This window comes from Delphinapterus leucas, chromosome 12 (assembly GCF_059928025.1).
Source record: "Delphinapterus leucas isolate spDelLeu-1000000601 "Yukka" chromosome 12, BTC_Dleu_Yukka2, whole genome shotgun sequence".
Classification (NCBI taxonomy): domain Eukaryota; kingdom Metazoa; phylum Chordata; class Mammalia; order Artiodactyla; family Monodontidae; genus Delphinapterus; species Delphinapterus leucas.
In genome coordinates, this window is record NC_143140.1 from 76126604 (window position 1) to 76143219 (window position 16616).

The 16616-nt window shown below is 42.1% G+C and overlaps 1 protein-coding gene across 8 annotated transcripts in view; it reads left to right on the plus strand.

Annotated features, from left to right (window-relative positions):
• The window catches only part of UTRN (utrophin), a 508091-nt gene that overhangs the window by 39874 nt on the left and 451601 nt on the right, over window positions 1-16616 (plus strand). For 3 of the 8 annotated variants that reach the window (XM_089922087.1, XM_089922088.1, XM_089922086.1), the window contains exon 1: window positions 5372-5672. The exons of 2 other annotated variants lie outside the window; for them this stretch is intronic. In XM_089922087.1, coding sequence (XP_089778213.1) covers window positions 5465-5672 — 208 coding nt within the window. In that variant the 5' untranslated portion in view covers window positions 5372-5464. Of the gene's footprint in view, window positions 1-5370; window positions 5673-16616 lie in introns of those variants that run through there. 3 more of the 8 variants (XM_089922085.1, XM_089922095.1, XM_089922094.1) reach the window with 2 other exon arrangements.

Consider the following 16616-nt stretch of genomic DNA (forward strand, 5'->3'; position numbering starts at 1 on the left):
GGGAGACAGAGAAAAATGATACATAATATTATATCTATCAGAGATGTGGGAAAATAATTGCATCTTTGAAACAAGAAAATGCTATAAAAAATCAGATTCAGAGAATAAGAGATCATCTTGGAAATTAAAAGTATGATATCAGAAACTGAGAGATTGAATATAAGAGAGTTAAGTCCTTATTCACTATAATAAACATTCTGTAAATAATGTCTGACAATCAGAAAAGAGCAGTGTAAACTTAGTATTTAGAAATGTATGTCAGAATAAATAGATAACGGTTGAAAGGGGACAGCCTCTGAAAGCAAGACTGAAGCAGGACTCCTGCATTTTGTTGTAGTCCTATCTGATTTAAAAAACGATGTGCATTTATTACTTTGGTAAAAATTGATAAGTACGTAACGAGAGATTTACTTTGGAAATCATTTTGTTGAAAAAATTTATTGACAGGATAGAAGATGCGACACAATATTACTCTTTGGCAATCCCAGAAGTAGTATGGTCCCCTAAATTTTTTTAGTAGCTGTCTTTTCTCAGCACCCGATTTCTTGCTGCAGTTAGGTATGGTTATCCTAACATTTTCTCTAGCTTCTGCCAGGCCTGACAAGCTTCGTGGCTTTCGAAATCATTTATCGTGCATGTGAATTGCAAATATCCAGATTATTTTGAGACAAACTCCTCACATTACAACCACATACTTTCCATGTTGCTGGTGATTATGGGAAGATTTTCTGTTAGACATTGCACAGGTTGTGGTTGTAATGGAACACAAATGTAAGGAACGGGACGTTTTAAATGAACACTAAGAGCATGCAGACCTTCAAGCTGAAGTGGTCTCTTTGCAGCATTTCCTGACTTAGAAATCATTTTTAGAGGTAAGTGGCCTCCTTCGGCCCTTCCCTCTCCCTTATAACCATGGATGGCTGTTGTGGTAACATGGACCTTTACAGAATTTTAGAGCTGGAAGATGCTTTGAGGGACCATCTAGTCCACTTCTGTTGCCTGATAATTGACAAAATTCATTCAAGGAGCGGGGGGCGGGAAATGACTTTCCCAGGATTACACAATGGCCCCAGACTCAGTGTTCTTTCTGCTTCTCTGGGCTACCTGGACTTCAGGGAAATGTCTTACTCACTTTCCTTCAAATCTCATTTCGTTGTTGATGGTTGTCTGATGGATTTGTGTCTGAAAAGAGACAGATTTCCAGGAAATATTCTGTTGGGCAGGGTGGGGTGTGTGGACTTCTTGAAGGATTTTAGGTTTATATTTACTGTGTTAGGGGGTTTTTGTTAATTTCCTGAAAGAGATGTGACATGTGCTTGTGGATTAAAACAGGCAGATCTTGGGCTTGAAGTCTTCAGTTTTAGCATAAACAGGGAGAGGGTGAGAGAGAGGGGAAACAGGAGAAGGAACGACAGAGCAGGGGTGCAAGGACCGTTCTTTCCCATTATTTTCCTTTTGGTGGGGGAGACTGAGAAGTAATTTGTGTGAAAGAAAAGCTGTGGTGTTCAGTCTTCCAGAGCAATCTTTACAGTGCAGCTGGGACCTGCTGGCTACCATTAAGGTTCATGCAAAATTGGACTTTTGTACCTTCTCTGAACCTTCTTCCACTGACCCAGCCCTTAGATGTTGTTCACGGGCCTTCTGACTCCATCCAGGCCTGCCCTTTCCCAGAGGTCCTTTTTTGATTGGAGTGTTGTGGGTGTTAATGGTTGGCTGATTAAAGCAACTCACCGTTAAGTGTGTTAATGATTACTCTGTTACTTCTTCTGGAGGGTATGTGCATATTCTCACAGAGCTGTTATAGAAATAAGATGAGGTGAACCTTCAAGTGGTAGGTTGTAACTATGGAAATACCTGGTAGAAGTTGGAGAGCGATATGTTTTGTAATCCTACCTGCCTAGTGTCCTTACTTTGCAAACCCCAGGGGCTTAGTGGCTCAAAGATGAGTCTTTCTGGAAGAAAGTTGGAGAAGTTTCATCATTATCAAGAATACATTGAAATGGTGCTCAACGTCACTAATTATCAGGGAAATGCAGATCAGAACCACAGTAAGATATCATCTCAAACCTGTTAGAATGGCTGTTATCATAAAGACAAGAAATAATAACTGTTGGTGACGATGTGAAGAAAAGAGAACCCTTGTTCACTGTTGGTGGGAATGTAAATTGATGCAGCCACTATGCAAAACAGTATGGAGGTTCCCCCCAAAATTAAAAACAGAACTGCCATATGATCTAGCAATTCCACGCATGAGAATACATCCAAAGGAAATGAAATCAGTATCTCCAAGAGATATCTGCACCCCCATGTTCTTTGTAGCATTTTTTTTTATTTTTTTGCGATACGCGGGCCTCTCACTGTTGTGGCCTCTCCCGTTGCGGAGCACAGGCTCCGGACGCGCAGGCTCAGCGGCCATGGCTCACGGGCCCAGCCGTTCCGCGGCATGTGGGATCTTCCCGAACCGGGGCACGAACCCGTGTCCCCTGCATCGGCAGGCGGACTCTCAACCACTGTGCCACCAGGGAAGCCCTGTAGCATTTTTGACAATAGCCAAGACACAGAAACAACCTAAATGTCTACTGACACATAAATAAAGAAGATGGGAGATATATATATATGAATATTATTCAGCCATAAAAAGGAAGGAAATCCTGCCATTTGTGACAACATGGGTAAACCTTGAGAGCATTATGCTAACTGAAATAAGTCAGACAGAGGGGGACAAATACTGTGTGTTCTCACTTATATGTGGAATCTAAAAAAAAAAGAAAGAAAAAAACCCCCACCTGAACTCAAAGATACAGAGAACAGATTGGTGATTATAGGGGCCGGGTGTTGGGGGTGGGGTAGATGGATGAAGGTGGTCAAAAGCTACAAAAATAAATCCTGGAGATTTAAAGCACAGCATGGTGACTCTAGTTAACAATACTGTATTGTGTATTTGAAAGTTGATAAGAGAGTAGATCTTGAAATTCTTATCACAAGAAAAAAAATTGTAAGTGTGTGTGGTGATGGATGGTGACTAAACTTTTTATTGTGGTAATCATTTTGTAGTACATACATATATCAATTATGTGTGTTGGGCGCTTAAAACTAATGTAATGTTATATGTCGATTATATCTCAAAAAAAAGAATATGTCAAGGATATCTGTTAGTTGAACCGTACAGTAACTATTAAACTTGTGAACGTCCCTTGAGAATTTCTTCTTTAAAAGTTGTTTTATACTAAAACTACTGAAATACATATTTTTATTTATTATAAAAAACAACTTCTTAATTTGATAATTCTGTTTATTTTTTATATTTTATTATTATTATTTTTTGCGGTACGCGGGCCTCTCACTGTTGTGGCCTCTCCCGTTGTGGAGCACAGGCTCCAGACGCACAGGCTCAGCGGCCATGGCTCACGGGCCCAGCCGCTCCGCGGCATGTGGGATCTTCCCGGACCGGGGCACGAACCCGCGTCCCCTGCATCGGCAGGTGGACTCTCAACCACTGCGCCACCAGGGAAGCCCAATTCTGTTGATTTTAAATCATCTCTCCTTTAGAAGTGTTTTATTCATTTTCCCAGTGAGTAAAAATAAGTTCAACTCATTAAAAACAGAATATAAGTGTTCCTCGATTCATGAAATGTTTATATCTTATGATGAGGGTGTAGATTAGGGTTTTTATTCTTTATCATCACATCCCTTCCGTTTTTGCCCATGGAACCCCTTTGGTAGTTTGGTGAATCCAGACAAATTTTTTTTTTTAGTTTTTATTTATTTTTAATTTTGGGAATTTTTTTATTGGAGTATAGTTTTTTTCCTTTTTAAAGCACATATGGGTTTCACATTATATTTCTTTTTTAAAAAAGTTAATTAATATTTGGCTGCGTTGTGTCTTCATTGCTGTGCGCGGGCTTTTTCTAGTTGTGGCGAGCGGGGGCTACTCTTTGTGGTGCGCGGGCTTCTCATTGTGGTGGCTTCTCTTTGTTGCGGAGCACGAGCTCTAGGCCTGTGGACTTCAGTAGTTGCCGCACGTGGGCTCAGTAGTTGTGGCTCACGGGCTGTAGAGTGCAGGCCCAGTAGTTGTGGTGCACGGGCTTAGTTGCTCCGCGACATGTGGGATCTTTCCGGACCAGGGCTCGAACCTGTGTCCCCTGCATTGGCAGGTGGATTCTTAACCAGTGCACCACCAGGGAAGTCCCTATTGGAATATAGTTGATTTACAATGTTGTGTTAGTTTCAGGTGTACAGCAAAGTAAATCAGTTATACATATACATATATCCACTCTTTTTTAGATTCTTTTCCCATATAGGCCATTACAGAGTATTCAGAGGAGTTCCCTATGCTGTACAGTAGGTCCTTATTAGTTATCTATTTTATATATAATAGTGTGTATATATCAATCCCAATCTCCCAGTTTATTCCCTCCCTTATTTCCCCCCCGGTAACCATAAGTTTGTTTTCTACATCTGTGACTCTGTTTCTGTTTTGTAAATAAGTTCATTTGTACAATTTTTTTAGATTCCACATATAAGTGATATGATATGATATTTGTGTTAAGAGTAATTTTACAGAGATGACAACTTGAAGCGGAAATAACTCTTTGTTGCGTGGCCGCCCCCCCGGGCCAGGCACTGTACTGGGCATGGTCAACAAAACTGATGAACACTCAGTGTTGGTGGCCGGCCTCTGCAGTGTGTGGACTAGTAGAAGAAACGACACCAAACAGCAGAATATACAAAGAGTTGTTTCATAGCTTAGGGGATAAATGTCATGCAGTGCTGTAATAGTGCGTCATGAGGGGGCTTCACGGGGCCTGGGCTGTGCTCTAGTGGTGAGGGAAGGCCTCCTTAAGGAAGCCAGATTTAAGTCAACGCTCGGGTGTTGGCTGGGGGTGGAGCTTGGGCCCACGGAAAACCTGAATGAGGGCAGTGATTGGGAGTGAAATGAGCAGAGGGCTGTGCGTTGAGGTTGGCAAAAAGACGCAGTTTGTATTTCACTTGGTAGTGTTTTTACTCCTGATTGAAGAGGCAGAGTTTACCTTTTAGCTTGACAGCATGTATTATTTAGTGTATGAATGGCTAGATCTCTAAAAGCTTTAGAGATTAGTTTAGAGTATATAGGTTGAAAAATTGTAAAATTTATGAGAACAAGCTCTCTTGCAAGAGCTGGACACTTAAGAACATTTTTTATCGTTTAATTCCTGAACATTATGCCTCACCCACGTTTTCATTTGGCACAAATGTAAGAAAAAACTAAGGAGAACTGAGGAAGCGCTAGGCTCTTCTGTGTTTGTAGAAATACATATACCTTCCTTACCTGGCTATTCCTAAGTAGGTAAGTGTTGTCGCACGTCTGGATTTTAAGGCGACAGGCTCCACAGCCTGGCAGAGGCTCAGAAGGGGATTGGGCTGTGTTACGGGGCAGGAATGCAACCATTCTGGTCAGGCCAGTTGGGGAGGGACTCCTCTCCCCATGATTCCCACACTGTTTGGCCCTGTTTTAAAATTTGACTCCAGCAAAGCACACTCTCCAGCCGAGGGGTACACATATCTTTGCGACCTCAGAAGGCATGCACGGTTGGTTTGTGAACCTGAACTAGCTTTGGAGGACGTGCTGAGCCAGCAAGAAATGGAAGTGACAACCATGTCTACACATGGGGATGGCAAAGGGTCACAGGCAGGTAAAGAAGGCTCACTTAGAATGTTATGGTTCCTTAAACTTTTGTGCATTGGTCGTCGAAAGGAAACCTCGGAATGACTTAGTGAGCCAAGAATTAGTGTGAAAATTACTGAGCAACAGATTCTAAATAACTTTGTCCTATGGGTGACCTTGGAATTTTTAAAAAAACATTTTCTTGTAAAAATATTATGAAAGGAGTTAGTTCCGTATAAAGAATCTTACAATGTGAGTCATTAGCGATATTTTGGAAATAGGATCTGCTCTGCTTGCTAGTTGTAGATCTTCCGGAACAGGACAGAGCCACTGTCAGCCTTTGAGCCTAATACCTGGCCTGGCACTTCACGCATGCTTGTGGATTGTGAACGGATTGGGGCCCATATCTAATGTCACTCTGAAAATTATTCCATCACTTCTCTGTGATGCCAGAAGATTTGTCCCAAAGTGTTTGTTGTATGGAAATCATATGGGGATAGAAATCACCTTGCCCTCCCCCCCAGCCTATAAATGGGTTAATCAGCTGTAAACTGTGGTGCTGTTCCAAACCTCCTAGGCTGAGTAATGAGTTGGCATTGGTGGCCCTTCTGCGTTCATTTGTCCATTTCTGTCTCGGTTTGTTCCCTCACTCACTTGTTATTTATTGCATGTCTGCTGGTGCCGAATTCCGGGATAGACTATTGGGAAACAGAGACAAATAAAGCAAGACCTCTGCTTAGCGGCTTTTGAACAAGTGATTCAGTGCCGGGTGTTAGGGGGTGTCATAGTGGCAAGTACTAGGTGCGGTGGGATCACGGATTAGGAGGGATTCGTTTCTGGAGTTTTATTCTTCCCTGGAGAGTCAAGGGCTGTTTCCCAGAGGAGGAACCTGCCAGATGGCAGAGGAGAGTGTGGAAGGGAGGGATTCCAGGCCGAGGGGAAAGTGTGTGTCAGGGAAAAGGCATGTTGGGCGAATTGCTTGGTGAGATGCCGCTTCGCTTCCGTGTTTATAAATTAGCCTCCTGTATCGCTGCCCGTCGCCTCGGCAGTGGCCAGCGTGCTGCTCCGCAGACCACCTCTTCACAGACTCTTCCTCTGCCTGGAATACCTCCCCTAGCTCTTGGCTAGCCCCGTCTACTGTAATTGGGCATCGGATTAAATTGCACGTCTTCTGAGGTGTCTGCCCTGACTACCAATCTGAAGTAGATTCGTCCTGTTATTCCTACCAGCCGTCCTGTTGCTTGCTTCAGCACACTTGTTACAATGCTAATTGCTTTGCTTAATTTGTTGTTAAGAGGTCCCCAGACTCAGGGCAGGGACCAGCATTTTCACCAGTGTGCCCATAGTGCTTTGCACAACACCTGACCTCTAGGGATGATAGATCCTTGCAGATGAATGAATGGATGGATGAATGACTGAAAAGACCTCACTTGAAAACCAATGATATTTGTAATGGACTTCCTATTCCAGTTTATTCCTTGAAGTTTGAGGTAGTTCTTAACTAGGCACTTAGGATCTCAGCGAAAATTTCATTCAAGACCTTTGGGTGTTTGTTACCTTGAGGTAAAAGAAAATGGAAGTTTACTCTGGATCTTGGAAGGAGTGACTTGAAAAATCTAAGGATTCTTTAAACTGAATATACAGGGATGAGAGAAATTCTGCTCAGAATACTTAAGCTGTAAACAAAAGAGAAATTCATGAATTTAAAGAAAATTGAATGAAATGTGTCATTAAATCAAGTCATACTTTATAGTCATCTTATAAAATTATTTATTACACTACATTTTTATTTGTATTGCTTTGTTCTCTGATATGTCCTGATAATTTTGATGATTTATTCTTATCTGTGCTCTGAAACCTTATTTTTATAATTAATATCATTATCATTGTTTAAGCCCCTTATATAAATCAGTGATGTTCTTATACTGATAATTATTCTTTTTATTTAATACAGTATTCATATAACGTTCTCCATCTGTGGACTCAATTTCATTGCCATTTTCCTCTACTTTTTCTGTCAGTTTTTTTTTTTTTTTTTTTTGCGGTATGCGGGCCTCTCACTGTTGTGGCCTCTCCCGTTGTGGAGCACAGGCTCCGGACGCGCAGGCTCAGCGGCCATGGCTCACGGGCCCAGCCGCTCCGCAGCATGTGGGATCTTCCCGGACTGGGGCACGAACCCGTGTCCCCTGCATCGGCAGGCGGACTCTCAACCACTGAGCCACCAGGGAAGCCCCTGTCAGTTTTTATTGCTCATAAAATGGCTTCATTTCTGGTTCATCTTACCCACATTCATATTTTTCTTATACAGGTCACATATAGCACAAGATATTTTCCATAACATATTGTCAGCAGATTATTTTCATCGTGTTGAAACATTATACAACAAAATTTATTTTGTAAATTCTGTAGTGATGGCAGGTGGAAACTGTTAGGTGAAATGGCATATTCAGTGAAAGGAAAATCCAAAAGTTGATTGCTCAAGTGATTATGATTGTTTTTCCCATTTGGTCTTCTCCAAATGAGAATTCCCTGCATAGATCTGTTAATCCCAAGGGATGGCAGACAGGGTTTCTCAGCTTTAGCCAGGGGATGGGTGGTTGGCACTTCCTGATATGTTTCTTTCTTTTTTTTTTAAATTTATTTTTTATACAGCAGGTTCTTATTAGTTATCTATTTTATACATATTAGTATGTACATGTCAATCCCAATCTCCCAGTTCATCACACCACCACCAACACCCCCCACCATTTTCCCCCCTGGTGTCCATACGTTTGTTCTCTACATCTGTGTCTCTATTTCTGCCCTGCAAACTGGTTCATCTGTACCATTTTTCTAGGTTCCACATATATGCGTTAATATACGATATTTGTTTTTCTCTTTCTGACTTACTTCACTCTGTATGACAGTCTCTCGGTCCATCCATGTCTCTACAAATGACCCAATTTCGTTCCTTTTTGTATACATGTACCACATCTTTATCCATTCATCTGTCGGTAGGCATTTAGGTTGCTTCCATGACCTGGCTATTGTAAATAGTGCTGCAGTGAACATTGGGGTGCATGCGTCTTTTTGAATTATGATTTTCTTTGGGTATATGCCTGGTAGTGGGATTGCTGGGTCATATGGTAATTCTATTTTTAGTTTTTTAAGGGACCTCCATACTGTTCTCCATAGTGGCTGTATCAGTTTACATTCCCACCAACAGTGCAGGAGGGTTCCCTTTTCTCCACACCCTCTCCAGCATTTATTGTTTGTAGATTTTCTGATGATGCCCATTCTAACCGATGTGAGGTGATACCTCATTGTAGTTTTGATTTGCATTTCTCTAATAATTAGTGATGTTGAGCAGCTTTTCATGTGCTTCTTGGCCATCTGCATGTCTTCTTTGGAGAAATGTCTGTCTAGGTCTTCTGCCCATTTTTGGATTGGGTTGCTTGTTTTTTTAATATTGAGCTGCATGAGCTGTTTATATATTTTGGAGATTAATCCTTTGTCCGTTGATTTGTTTGCAAATATTTTCTCCCATTCTGAGGGTTGTCTTTTCGTTTTGTCTATAGTTTCCTTTGCTGTGCAAAACCTTTTAAGTTTCATTAGGTCCCATTTGTTAATTTTTATTTTTAATGTTCATTTTTCTAGGAGGTGAGTCAAAAAGAATCTTGCTGTGATTTATGTCATACAGAGTTCTACCTGTGTTTTCCTCTAAGAGTTTTGTAGTGTCTGGCCTTATATTTAGGCGTTTAATCCATTTGGAGTTTATTTTTGTGTATGGTGTTAGGGAGTGTTCTAATTTTTTATTCCTTTACCTGTAGCTGTCCAGTTTTCCCAGCACCACTTATTGAAGAGACTGTCTTTTCTCCATTGTATATCCTTGCCTCCTTTGTCATAGATTAGTTGACCATAGGTGGGTGGGTTTACCTCTGGGCTTTCTATCCTGTTCCATTGATCTATATTTCTGTTTTTGTGCCAATACCATATTGTCTTGATTACTGTCGCTTTGTAGTATAATCTGAAGTCAGGGAGTCTGATTCCTCCAGCTCCGTTTTTTTCCCTCAAGACTGCTTTGGCTATTCGGGGTCTTTTGTGTCTCCATACAAATTTTAAGATTTTTTGTTCTAGTTCTGTAAAAAAATGCCACTGGTAATTTGATAGGGATTGCATTGAAACCGTAGATTGCTTTGGGTAGTATAGTCATTTTCACAATCCTCATATGTTTCTATTTGCGATATCTCTTGCTCTTGGCTTCTGATTCCAGCCTTTTGTTCCCTTCTTGGAGAAACGGGGAAAAATACACTTTCATACTCTTTTGAGGGTAAGATTTTGGTTATCTTTATTTGTGAAGGCAACTTTTAATTTACCTGCTTGTTTCATTCATTCATCCAATAAATGTTTATTGCCCACCTACTCCATACGAGGCACTATGCTCATCACCAGCACTAAAAAATATTTTATTATGGCCAACATTTAAATTATTTTCGAGTAAAGTGTTTTAAGGAAAGGACAGTATGAAAGAAGTCTCATGTCAGCAGAGAAATATTTTGTGTACTGTCTGGTAAATTCCTTTTTTTTTCAGAATTGCTGCTGGCTAGGAAATGATGATGGCTTCCACTTCTGACAGCCCTGCTAATGTTGGCTTGCTGTGCTTGCGCCCTTTGTGCTGCGGAGGCGAGAGGCGTTTGGGGAGTCTTAATTTCACCGGAACGCTGCACCTGTTGCTGGCTAGTCTTGCATATGAAATCCAGAACCTAGAGTCACTTGCTTTCATTTCCTTTTCCTGCCCCCTCTTTCCGGCGTAGAGCGGCTCAGTTTAGTAACTCATATGAAAAGTAACCACCTTGTTCCTTCGGGGCCATGGTTTTAATGCCCTCGGGAGTGGAAGTGTCAGGGCCTTTTGTCATTCTTTTGTGGAAAGACATATCTGAGTGGCCTCAAGATCCTGACGCTTGTGTTTGTGCCAGAGGTTGGGACTGGGGTGGGGTGCAGCTGCTATGGCTACTTGATACCTGGAAGCTGATTGCTGTTGAGGAACATGTACTTCCTCTTGCTTTCATATGGTTTTTGGCTATGACTTTGAGGAAGAGAGGAAGTATTATATAGTATTGTTTTCTCTCAGAAAAATAACTTTGAAACCTCTGGGCTTCACGTTGGTTCAGGCAGTGCTGTTGACAGCCAGCAAGCTGCTTCTAGAAGGCCCACAATGGGCTGGGAGGAAAGACTTTGGGGCAGGGAATTGGTTCAGAGGTTCAGAACACCCACGGCATGAATATGGTGTTTTACTTGGTGTCATGAAACCTTAGTTACCTCATGTTTCAAACAGGACTTGAGGTATCGACACAGCTTAACTTGTAAGACTTTTGCAGGCATCCATGAAAATAAATGTGAAAGAACTTTAAAGTTCAGAGGTCCCTAAAATTGGTCAGTTTTTACTGACCAAATTACATACTGAGGTTCCAGTAGAAACACTGGTAGTTCCAGCCCTCTGCTGGAACTTGGCAACCTCTGGGAAGTCATTTTTAGTGCAGTAGTCCTAATTTAAAACCAAGTTTGTTCTATTGGCTCTGTTTATAAATCTTTTATAGATAGACAGATTTACTCATGGACGTTCTCTGGAGGAGAAAGATTTTATGGAAAGCGGAGCTGTGTGTGAAATGGTACATAAATGGTCCCGACCTGCGAACTGTGGAATAGCTTGCTTACCATCAGGGACGGCCCTGGAATAAGGGCCTGACTTTCTTCTCCTCTTCTTTCTGGATCACCGTGGTTTTCACTTTTGTACCTTCCCGTACTGTTTCCAAGTTCCACCTTCCCATCTTCCTCCCTGTTCTCTGTCACTTCTTAGAATATGTTAATAACAGGCTGTTTGTGCATTTCTTGCCTTTGCAGTGTTCGGTCCCCCCTTGTTTGGTAGCCGCTGCCCCCTCCTTTCCCCCTTTGCAGGCCCCGGCCTATCTCAGGGGCTGATCCCCGAGGCAGTGACATTGAGCACCACACACACCCTCTGCAGCACTGGTCTCGCCTCACTCTGCTGGCCTGGGAACTGGTTCTCGTCTGCACTGCATGGAACAGAGTAGGGGCTCAGTAAACAAATCAGTTAGCTGACTGGCTCCCACAGACCCAAAGCCCAGGAATCTTGTTCCTAAGTTGCATGGCTCATAAATTCTTGACCGATAACCCTTACTTGCATTCTCTGTTCCTCACCTGGTTATTGCTTGGAAACTGTTTCATCCTAGAAATCCTGGAACTGAAATACTCGAGGTCATCTCCTTGGCATTGGTTCTGCCTCGTTATTGCCTGGATCCTCCATTTTCTCCCCATTCCCAGCCCTCAGCTGTCACAAGTAGATGATTATGTCTCACTCCCATGGCCAGAGCTATGACACATGGGAGTGGGGTGGGTGTGCCCATTAGTAGGCAGGACTATCTTTGTGTAGTTTCAGCTGCAGGCTGAATATACAGATGACTCACGCAAGTTAATACCCATATCTAATGAGTGGCCAACATCTTCAGATTTGCATAAGGGCTTAAGAGCTCCACAGGAAACATTGAATTGAGATTGTCACTGCAGGGGACCAAGGAACGAAGTGTTACGGATGGCACATCTGGATTCATAGGCTGTTGTGCCCTATGGGACTCTCAGGTCAGTTCTCCCACTAGATGTTTTTACTGCTAACAGCAAAGAATAGTCCCCATGTTTCTTTTCTTCACACCTTCCCATGAAGCTTGAGTGTTCTGGAACCTTCTAGGAACCAGAGAAGTTTCTCTCACAATGGCAGCAGATGTACTTCAAGAAAACTCACTGGCTGATCTTTGCTCCACAGCCCTGCAGTTTGTCAATGAGATTGCCTCTACTTTTACAGCACTTCCATTTCCAAATTAATCCTTCTTTTACATTCCCAAAAGCACCCTTCTCGCTTGGTCACAGCTCTCTAGTCCCTTTCTGCAAGCTGCGGTCTGCTCCAGAATTCCTATTTTTTAATCTAATTAATTAATTTATTTTTGGCTGCGCTGGGCTTTTGTTGCTGCGCGTGGGCTTTCTCTAGTTGCGGCGAGCATGGGCTACTCTTCATTGCGGTGCTTGGGCTTCTCATTGCAGTGGCTGCTCTTTGTTGCGGAGCACGGGCTCTAGGTGCATGGGCTTCAGTAGCTGTGGCATGCGGGCTCAGTAGTTGTGGCTCTTGGGCTCTAGAGCGCAGGCTCAGTAGTTGTGGCACGTGGACTTAGTTGCTCCACAGCATGTGGGATCTTCCCAGGCCAGGGCTTGAACCTGTGTCCCCTGCATTGGCAGGCGGGTTCTTAACCACTGCGCCACCAGGGAAGTCCCCAGAGCTGCTAGTTTTGATTTTGCTTGTAACATAGACCGTGGCACCTCCTTTCTGCATCAGGCGGACTTGTGTAAGCTCTTTGGGTGTGAGAGATGCCCAGGGTTCCTCTCACTGTCCTGGTCCACTCTTACTTTCACTCTGATGTCTTCCACATCAGCTCGTGTCTCTTCTTTCAGTAAATGCTCATTAAGTCCTTACAATGTTCCAGGCTCCACGCTAAAGGATGACAATACAAAGGTAAATGAGAAATGACAACACTTATTTTTCACCTGATTGATAAAAACAGAACATTTAGTAAATTCAGGAAAATTACTCCCTTTCTCTTTCCTTTTTGGTAATGTTTTAAAAATTCTCTTTCTTTGTAAAGCATCTGAGTTTTATTCATCTCTTTTGATGTCTCCTTAAACAACTATTCCTGCTCCCTGAAGAACCATGGTGATAACCTTCCTTCCTTCTGCTAGAGTGAGGTGTTTGCTACCTGAGTGGCTGTCCCAGGGACCCCTGTCTTAAGCAGTCGGCACTGCAGGGTTCCAGGGCCCTGGCAGATTGGATCCTGGCTTTTACAGAGCAGTGGCATCACTCGGCATCCGTGCAGTGTTGGCCTGTTCTACCATGATTGCTGTCCGCCACCGGATACCTCACCTCTGTCGGTTCCAGGCAGTTGTCACTTCTGTTTGGAAGCAACACTGCCAGTGAGAAACCTGCCATGTGTGCACGCGTGCGCGCGCGCGCACACACACACACACACACACACACACTCACACACTCTGTTGTGAGAGGAGGGCCACCCTGGGAGGGAACCCTCCTCCCCTCTCTTGGTGTAGGAAGAGCATGGGTATACCTACTACCTCTCTCTACCCCCTCATTATGGGATTTGGTGGTGGTGTTCTTTAACTCTTACTCTCACTGCTTTTGTGCACTTTTCCTGAGATAATTGTAAGAAAGGTTATAATTTTACCTAGAAATACAATGTGTAGGAACTTTTCTTTTAATTCATCATTCCAAGTAAGTGTCTTTGCACCTTAGAAAACAAAACTAAAATACTGAAAATATGATTTCTTTCCTCTTTCACTGGCATGTTCCTTAATGTCTGCATTGGAGATCAGCCTTTGTGTGGTTGGGATAAATTCTAAACTCTTTGATGGTGGGGATTTTTGTGTAGCTCTCTCTAACATAATTTTCTTGGTTATAATGTCATTCGATTCCATTAGTATACTAATATGGAAACAAAGGCATGGTTTCAGACTTTATTTATATCTTTGTGCTTTGGAAAAACAATCTCATGAGAAATCATTCAGCCCATTGAATACCATCTTTGATGTTACTTTTTTGGGTTTGCTTGTTTTTAGAAAAGTTTTCCTGACTTTTGCTCTTTGTAATTGCAACAGTAGCATAGCAAGTATTTTTAGACATGTGTTGTTAGAGTCATGTGAAAAATCTTTTTCATGCCAACATGTTGGATTTTGTTAGTAATCTTTAATGTGATCAAGAACTAAGGTAGAATTTCTTAGCTAGAAAAGAATGAGTTAAAAAAAAATCCCAATACGTTCTTGGGTGATTGGAGAAGCTATATTCTATATTTTTACTTAGGTGAAAATATTCAAGAGATTGAATTAAATGGCAGCTTCTTGAGGACAGAGACTATGCCTTTTTCATTTTTGTATTCTTCTTGGGTGTAGCACTGTTACAGTGAGAGGAGTTGGCTCAGTTGGTGGAAGCCTTGTGAACTTCATGAAGAAGATTAGACTCCAACCTCCTTCCTTGCATGGGAAATCTTTAAGGATTTTGAAGCTAGAGAGTTGCAAGTACTTTAGAAAGATCTATCTGGAGGCTCTGTGGGAGGGTGAATTGGAGTAAAGAGAGCCTGGAGGCAGAGGCAACATTGGAGGTGAAAGAGGATGTGGTGTGAAGGTGGGTGGGAGATGCATGAGGTCACGGATTTCATAGGTACAGGTCTACACTCCCTCATTTGCAGTTGTAATAGCTAAAAAGAGCTCTAAAAACTGAAAGGTATTTTCTTTGTAATTCATTTGATAGTAAAACCCGAGCTTGACCCGAGCTCATTTGTGGCAAAATTGGACCTGAAGTGTTGGGATGCTTTTAAAATCTTTACTTATCCCACTTACCTCATAAAATACACATATTTACTGCAGAAGTATCAGTGTGTTTGACTAGGGGAAATTGCCCTGGATCTCGCTGTTTTTGTTTTAATGTAATGTATAGCCTATGTGCAGTGTAACTTTTCTCAAATGGGAAAAGTTCTGATTTGGCAACATATCTGGTCTAAGGGTTTTGGACAAGGGACTGTGAAACTCTATTTGACCTGTGCTTACAAGATAAGACTCACAGATTAGGTATGAAGAGCATTGTGGAGGAGATAAACATTTGTCGCCTGGAAGACTCAATGGTTGATGATGAAACTACCTCATCAACATGAAAGAAAACAGGTCTTTCGGGGGGGATCAGAAACATGCATTAGATAGTGAATGAAAGGATGCATTTTTGAAGTGTTGCTTGTGTGCAGGATCTGAGACTGAATCATGAACCAGAAACAGGGAACAATTGGAGAAATTTGAATAAGATCTCTAGAGTAGTTCATTGTACTGCATCAGTGCTAATTTTTTGGTTTCGATAATGGTACTCTGGTTATGTAAGATGATAACATTTGGGGAAGCTGGGTGAAGGGAATATGAAAACTCTGTGTACTACTTTTACAACTTTTTGGGTAAATCTAAAATTATTTCAAGTTTTAAAAAATGAGGGAGAAAGTTGCTTGTCAAACCGAGAAATGGTATCATCCATGCTCCCTTTAAGTAGAGAATATCTGTTAGCAGGAATATGGTTTTCTTAGAGATTTTGAACTCTAAAAATGCAAGTTGAGTAGACTTTCAAAGTCAGGTCTCTACTACCCCTTCCCAATTTTTTTTAAAGGCCGACCTTGTTTTTACAGAAGATGAATTGAGAACATTTTGATCCGAGAAAAAGGCTTGATCCCAGCTTATGTGCATACAGAAGAGTTACAACATGAAGCCAGTTGTGTCTGGACAGTTCATGGGAAGTGTTGTAACTTGTATTCCCTCACATTTGGTTTCTCTGGTGTTGGAGGGTGTGGTTTATCTCTGGCTTTTGTCTGCTGCTCTGCAGGTTTAGGTGTAGGTTCAGTAGTTAGGACGGACAGTTGTAATAAGATGTTCAAAGCCCAGAGGGTTTGCAGATAATAGAGGGAATGAAGAAAATGTCTGCCTTTAATGGTCAAGGTTGGCTGACCTGGGCTTGGCTGTGCTGATGTGCCTGGTGTTATGTCTCCCCAGTGGAAGGAGGATTAGTCTTGAATGCCTCTGCGTCACTCTCTCACTTCCACACCACCTCCTGTAGTTTTAGCTGATTTGTTCTGTAATTCTGCAGTCCACTCCTTTCTTTCCTTTTGGATGAGGGTAAACCTAGGCTGGCAGCCAGTTGCTGTTGAGCTATAATAGAGCTAGTGGTATGTACAAAATTTGATTACTGCTGTCAACACCAGATTGAGTAAGAAAGTGCATACCCTAGACAGATACTTGCAACTTAAATGGTCTATTGATTTCACAAGAACTAGAAATGAGGCCACCGTGTAATCTAGCAGAAGAAGGTGTCAGTGGATAGACGTTACAGAGGAGT